Source organism: Peromyscus eremicus, chromosome 8a (genome assembly GCF_949786415.1).
Source record: "Peromyscus eremicus chromosome 8a, PerEre_H2_v1, whole genome shotgun sequence".
In the NCBI taxonomy this organism is placed as follows: domain Eukaryota; kingdom Metazoa; phylum Chordata; class Mammalia; order Rodentia; family Cricetidae; genus Peromyscus; species Peromyscus eremicus.
This window is the reverse complement of record NC_081423.1, coordinates 59,363,001-59,370,651: the sequence shown is the minus strand read 5'-3', so window position 1 is coordinate 59,370,651 and position 7,651 is coordinate 59,363,001. Positions and strand designations below refer to the sequence as shown.

Here is a 7,651-nt window from a genome sequence, read left to right as displayed (position 1 = left end):
TTTTCCACTCCCCAGCAATCAGACACAGAGACAGTGACTAGGCCATGACCTATACACAGAATCCCATGATTGCAGAGCACCTTCCAGCTGGTTCAAAAGGTCATCTTTGCTCTAGAGCAAAGCACTTGGGAATTTCCTTAGAAAAATGTTCCCTAGTGGCCATTATTTTTGCCCCGATGGTATAGGTGGAACCTGGGAGAGTGCTCAACCACTAAGCTACATGCCTATCCCTAGTGGTTTTAAAAACAGGTACACACAAAGCCATGGGTCCACCATCTATTGGTACTGTCACCCTTATTCAGCCTCAGCACTAATGGAGATGGGAGATCTTAGGAAGACTTCTGATGGGGCTGGAGAGTTGCCTCAATGGTTAAGAGTACCTGTTGCTCTTCCAGAGGACACAGCTTGGTTCCTAGCACCAACATGGTAGTTCACCATAGTTCCAGGGGACCTGACACCCTCTTCTGCCTTCTGCCAGGTACCAGGCATACACGTGGTGCACATACATGCAGACATACACTCATATAAGAAAAGTAAAAAAGAATTTTGATCTCTGTTGTTTAATGAAGAGCAGCAGAAACTGATAGAAATTACTATTTTTCCGGTAACCACACAATGGCGGCAATGCCTACCCCCTGGTTCTACGTTAGCACCTTGGCCAGCCTCCTAGCATCACTCCATTATAGCAGGAGCTGGAGGAACCCTCCCACTGAGGACTTCTGGGTTCCTTCAGTGGTAACTCCTGTCCCTGCTCAAGTCCTCCACCTTTATCCTCAGCTGCCTTTTCCCTTCAAAGAGCAGGATGCTTGCAGCCATGGCGGAATTCAGGCTGTCCACTCCAGGTACCACGGGGATCAGCAGCCTCTTGCCACCAGTGCTCTCAGCCAATTGCAGGGATTCCAGGCTCACCCCATGCGTCTCCCCACCTATCACCACAGCTGCTGGTGCTTCTGTCCAGTCCAAATCGTAACTCTGGACCTCAAGTGTGGGAAGCCAGTCTTTGCTGGTTTCAGTGTCTGGGTCCTCTTCTTCATACTTGTGAAACTTCAGGAATCGTCGGTCACATGCCCATTCACGGTCACTAATTTTATTAGACAGCTGAACCTGAGCATAGAGACCACAGTTGTCTGCCACGTAGACTCGGGTGTCAGGGGGCAAGTGATTGGGCACTGTTTCCCATTCCAGATTGTTCACAATGGGCACCTGGAAATGTGCTCCCATGCCTGCCCGAAGCACTTTAGGCTCCCAGGCATCCACACAGCCTAGAAAACAAAAGATAAAATTGAGACTTTATCAGCCTTCCTAGACTACAAAGGGAACTCTGAAGTAAATCCCTTTAATTCTAACCAGGAGATAAACCAAGAGTTTTTCCATGAGAGCCTTCGCCATTGCTGGGACCAAGAGCCTCCTGCTCGATGACACTGACCAGCAAAGGGACTGGAAGACTGACTGCTGCTACTGCTGGAAACAGACTTTACTCATCTCATCCGTACACAGGGGCCAGGCATTGCAGGGATGCAATGGGGATTAGAATACCACCAAGGACCTCTGGGAACTCGAGATGTCAACTGGGTGATGGTACTGGAAAGACACTGAATAGGTGACTGCAGTATCAGTGCTAACTGGTGAGAAAGAAGCATGGATGGGGTAAAAGACAACCCTATACAAAGCTAGGTTTTCCAGAAAAAACACTAAACATCTAAGAGACACTGAGCTGGCTCCTTTGGGACAAGAGAATCTTGCTGGAGAGAGGTCCAGGCAGAGGACAAAGAGACAGGGAGTGTGAGCAAGCATGCCTGATAGGCAGGCAGGGTGAGGTGGAATAGGAGCGGGAGCCAGACCAGTGGCCAGAATAATGGAAACAGTGTACTAGACTGAAGATGGTAAAATTTTAGCAAGGATATGCTACCTAAGGATTTAAGCAAACCAGTGACAGAAGCTGACTGTTTTTTTTTAGAAATACCCATTTGACTTCAGTGTTCAATCTGGATGAGAGCAGCCTCCCTCTACTAACAATGGGGAAATCAGGGAGGAAGTTCATGCAGCAGTCCAGGAGGAAGCAGGAGCCCAAACTAGGTGGTAGCCCTGTCCCTGCCTCCGGCCCTCCCTCATATTGCAGTGAGAAGGCCAGAGGAGCCTATTCTGACACAGTAACATCCAGTAAGAGCTCCTCTGTGCTGGCTGCCCAGCAGATCATGACCTCTCTTTGTGCCTATTCTCACCACAGGCAAGCTGAAGGAGGGCATCTCACCTTGTCACAAGGTTTCCTTATTTTAAAAGTTAACTTGTCAGACTTAGGATAGTATCAGTCAGACCAACTCTGAGAGGAGGCTAAGACACACAGCATGTACTCATCCCTAGACATATCCCCACCTATGGGCTTTCCCATGCATTGCATGGAACCAGAGATGGGAGCTGGGCTATAGGCCAAGAGGAAGGAAGGGACTAGATGGGTCTAGATTTGTGAGAGCAGCTGTCTAGTTTCACTCCTTCATCCAGTAAGGAGGAAGGAAAAGATGAGAGTTCCCGTCTCCTCATATTCTTGACACTGGGCATCATACCAACTATGTCCTATTCTTCCCCTACCTCCTGACACCAGCCAATGCTAACAAGTGGAAACTATATAGGCTATATGAACACATTTCCAAAACCACACTGCTGTCAGAGCACTCAACAGTGGAGTGAGTGAGGTACTGAAAAACGGAACATCAACAACTGGGTCTCACGCTGCCAGAGAACTGTACTTGGACAGAGTGAGTCAGGGGAGAGTTGAAAGGAGCAATTTAGGCAAGTCTCAGCAATGGCCACACTATTAGTTTATATTTAATAGTAGCTTTGGTGTTTCTGATGAGTGATATGCTCCCTCCCCTCCACTCCCAGGGTTTAAGAGGTATTTTTGACATGTCTCAACTGCTAGTCAGGTATGTTTAGAACCAAGCCTATTAATCCCCTTCTGGTGAGAAAAGATACACATGTAATAAGGCTAATTTGTGAGTGGCTTGTGTAACTACATTTCCCCAAGGCTAAGAAAGATGTACCAGGACACATAATCACTCTGGTGACAACTTTCCTTCCACAGGATTCATAACTCAAGGGAAGTTAGGAAGGGTATTGTGGGATATTTGTACACTGTGAAGACTCTGAGAACTCAAGATAAACACAGGATCTGAAACCAAGTGTTAAATTTGGCATAAACAATTAATGTACATTCATAAAATTGGAATCTATTTCTTCCCCAAAATGACTTAAAATTCTGAAACAGCTCAGCAGGTCTCAAAATAATTTTAAAAGATGAGCAACATTTCCTGAATCCTTATTTGCATCATTTTAAGTAATCTTAAAAAATAAAAACCAACCATGAAGAAAAAAGATTCTTATTATTCCCACTTTACAGATGAGGGGATTGACATTTAGCATATTGTTTATGGGCATGTAGTTAGTTCAGGGCAGATCAAAGAACCAGAGCCATGAATGTCTGTCCTGAACCCCAACTCACTTAAAGGTGTCCAGCGAAACCACTGGGGAGAAGATGCTTTTACTAGGATGGAGAGAGAGAGATGGCCAGCACTTAAGAGTGTGTACTGCTCCTACAGAGAACCTTACAAACAAGGGTTTAACTCCCAGAACCCAAGCGGACAGCTCACAGCTGCCTGTAACTACAGCTCCAGGGGATCCTGCACCTCTGACCTCTGTAGGTACCTGCACATGCCCACACACAGACACACACATGTGCACATAATTAAAAATAAAATAAACCTAAAAAAAAAAAAGGTGTTCTTACCTTTGGTGAGTAAGACTTTACTGCAGCCTGCTCCAGCTGCAGATCTCAGAATTGTCCCCAGGTTCCCAGGGTCACGGAGATTGTCACAAATCAACACTAAGGGCAGTGAATGGTGAAGCTGAGTCTTTGGATATGTCATCTTAACAGGGTCAGGTTTGGCGAAAATCCCTGAGGAAACAACACAAGAGATTTGCTTGAGTGGACACGAGAATGGTTTGACTTTTTTGTTTATTTATCTTTCTTTATGTATTATTCACAATCACCCAGTGAAGACTGTGTAGTGGCATTTGCTCCACCCATGACCAAAGGCGGTGGTGCTTCCTGCTGTTGTTGGTGACCTCTTATTAGGAGTTGAGATGGGTCACATGCCCCTTCTCCCTGCTCCTACCTGTGAGGTAGATTCACTCCTGGTCAGATCAGAGGACAACTTCAGCTGTCTACTCTGTTCCGTATTCGTGAGTGTATTTTCTCAATTTATATCTTAATGAATCCTGTTACCCATTTAATAGACTCACGTGGATTGATTGGCATAAGACAGGAATACATTATGACCACAAAACTTCAAACAATAGAATTTCTACCAGTGCTCTGCCCATCCTACTTGATTTGCTTCTAAACTGTTTCCTTCCTGAACTCTACGCACACACCTGTTTCGGCACATTTCCCATGCTTTCTCAGCACTGACAAAAGCCACTGTGGGTGTGGTGGCAGATGGCTGGAAGCAAGAGGGCTGAGAGTTTAAGGTCATCATAATCTACAGAGTAACACTGCCACACACAGAAGAACAAGGGTTTGGGATGTCCTCAGTGGTACCGCACTTGCCTAGCATACTTACAGCTGATCTCTAGCACTTCTACAGGACCCAAAACCAAATGTTAAAGCTGACATACAGGGGTTGGAGAGTTGGCTCAGCAGTTAAGAATCCTTGCTGCTCTTGAGAACCTGGGTTCAATTCCCAGCACCTACACAGTGGCTCACAAGTCCAGTCTCAGGAGATCTGACACCCTCTTCTGACCTCAGTAGGCCCAGGCATACACATGGTGCACATACATACATGCAGGCAAAACACTCATACATATAACATTTCAAATTAAAAACTGGCATCTATATAACCTATATCTATAAGCAAATAAAAAAAAACTCCGTTTTGTAATCTGCTCATCTTACTCAATGTATCTTTAGAAAATTTACCATGTCAGTATATTTGCAGCTACTGTATATTTTCTACATAGTGTAATATTTTGTAATATGTGTCAAAGTTTAGCTCTTTCCATATTGATGTTAAAGATTTAAATTTTCCTCATTTCAAAAAAAGCACTACAGTGAGTAACCAGAGGCCTCTCTCTGTAGATAACTGAAAACTTCTCTGGGACAAACTCCTGTAAGTGAAATAAACATACAGTGTACGAATACTCTTAATGTTAACAGATGACATGGAACTGCCCTCCTCACAGGCTATGGTACTCTATCCATACCTAGAATGATAAATATATGCCTCCTCCCTTGAAGCCTGCTTAACGGAGCACATATTTACTTTTAACTTTTGCTACTTTGATAGAAAAAAAATAGCATTTCATTATTTTAATTTGCATTTTCCCTGATTACTAGGGAGGTGAACATCTTTTGCACTCACCTGGTTACTTGTGACCCCTTTACACTAGTATCTTTGTTTACGTTTTCTTTTTCTCTTTCTCCTTTTTCCCACTGGGGTTTTGTTTTAATTTGCAGGCTTAACCTAAATATTTAAACACTAGCCACACAGCTGTCCTTCACTGCGTTGTCTTAAAATTAAAAAAAAAAAAAAATTCCCAGGAAATAAATTCATTAAAGTAATGACTCTTCTTCCAAACAGCTCAGCCCAGAGAAGTACTGCCTTGGAGTCATGTGCAAGGACTGTGGGGGTGTGAGGAGCGAGCCATTTGTGAGGTCTCCTGCTGAGGGCAGAAGAATGCATGGCAAGTTTAGATGGGGCAGAATCACTTACCTAGTGACCCTTCTCTCCTCACAAATAGGCTGGGGTGTTAGAAAAATGAAAACCCTGAGTGGCTTCCTTGATGAAAAATGCTCTCATTTAATGATCTCTGCACTGTTTCTGAAAGCATATAGTTTTCAGGGCAGTATCTGGGGGAAAGAGAGGAACTGGGCAAGAAGCTGAAGATGAACCTGTAGTAATTCTCCGAGATGGCTCAGCAGGTAAAGGGACCTGCTGTCATGCCTGATGACCGGAGATGGATGTCCAGGACTCACAGAGTAGAGACAAAAAACGGATTCCCACAGATTGTCTTCTGACCCACGAATATATGCTCACAAAATAAGTAAAGTGGTTTTTTGAGATAGTGTTTCACTATGTAGCTCTAGCTATCCTGGAACTCACTCTGTAGACCAAGCTGGCCTCAAACTCATAGAGATCCGCCTGCCTCTGCCTCCCAAGTGCTGGGATTAAAGGTGTGCACCACCAAGGCCAGCCCGTAAAATGTATTAACAAACCATAAAACAAACAAACAAAAAACTGGGCATGGTGGTGGTACACATGACTGTAATCCCAACAGGAAGTATGTGGAAGCCGCAGCATCAGTGGTTCAAAGTTATCCTCAGCTACATACAGAGTTTTAAACCAGCCTGGATTACACAAGACTTTGTCAAAAGTAAACAAAAAGTATAATAAAAATCAGTGAGAAAGCCGGGTGGTGATGCATGCCTTTAATCCTAGCACTTGGGAGGCAGAGGCAGGCAGATCACTGAGTTCGAGGCCAGCCTGGTCTACAGATCGAGTTCCAGGGCAGCCAGGGCTACTCAGAGAAACCCTGTCTCGAAAAAACAAAAGCAAACACAAAACAAACCGGTGAGAAACTGGATCGGTTGTCAGTAAAAAATACAATTAAAACACAGGCCTGAGAACTATATTTTTTAGACATCTAAGATTAGCCAACAACATTTTAAACTTGATTTAAATAAAATTTGCTGCCTTAAGACAAGTATGAACAAGAAAGTCTAGGATAGTACACTTGTATGAAAAAGAAATTCACTGTAAGTCACTGACCCATTATTCCTTGGGGCGTTACTAGGTCGGACCAATCCTTGATATCTTCAAATTTCACCTTAATGAGGCTGACATCTTTCAGCTTATCCACCGGCAACTCCTTGACGTATTCCACACGGCTAAAAAAGAAGACTTTCGGCACAGCTCCAGCCTTGAGAGCATCTGCAATCAGCCTGCGACCTTCCAGTAGGATCTTCCCTTGCTTTTCCCGAAATGACCTGGACTTAACTATTGTCATGACATTGCTGTGGATGGATACAGAGAAGGGTGATTATTAACGTTGTCTTTGGGACACATGTAGTTCTAACAGACACGCAGTGCTTGGCGGAGGCACAAACCCCAAAGAAGGCACTTTTTTTTCCCTTTTTTCTTTTTTTCTTTTTTTTTTTTTTGCACAGTAGAAACAAGAGCCAGAGACTCCGCTGTGCGGCAGGGAAGAGAAGCGGGAATAGTCGACAAGCCTCAAGCACACATCACCTTAGCCTCCTGTCCCCGGGAAAGGCCTTATCATAGCGAAGCCCTGCTTCTTCCCAGGTGTGAGGTGTCGATGGGGATGGGGAGGTCTCCAGAGGGTGTTTATGTCGCTGCTCCTGAGCACTGGCCTCGGGGGCCGCCTTGCGAGGCTGCTTGTCAGGAGCGCGCTTCCGTTCCTCCACCTGTCCGGAGGGAAACAGCACTCTCACCGGGCTGCGCCGCAGCGCCCGGACCCAGCGCCGCGCCTCGAGGTCCCGAGTCTGGACCACCCGCAGCAGCGGTCTCAGGGAGCACCACATGCCCCTCACTGGAGCGGCCATCTTGGCTCATCCACGCCAGCGCGCTGGCGCGTACTA

At 45.3% G+C, this 7,651-nt stretch overlaps 1 protein-coding gene across 1 annotated transcript; it reads right to left on the bottom strand.

Moving 5' to 3' along the window:
• Positions 1-541: 541 nt before the first annotated feature.
• On the bottom strand, positions 542-7,646 carry Mrm3 (mitochondrial rRNA methyltransferase 3). The gene is made up of 4 exons (XM_059271228.1): positions 7,299-7,646; positions 6,822-7,066; positions 3,782-3,949; positions 542-1,262 (listed from the first exon to the last, which is right to left on the bottom strand). Exons 1-4 carry the CDS (start codon positions 7,613-7,615, stop codon positions 730-732), a joined length of 1,263 nt encoding a protein of 420 aa, XP_059127211.1. The 5' UTR covers positions 7,616-7,646; the 3' UTR covers positions 542-729.
• Between the last annotated feature and the right edge of the window lie 5 nt (positions 7,647-7,651).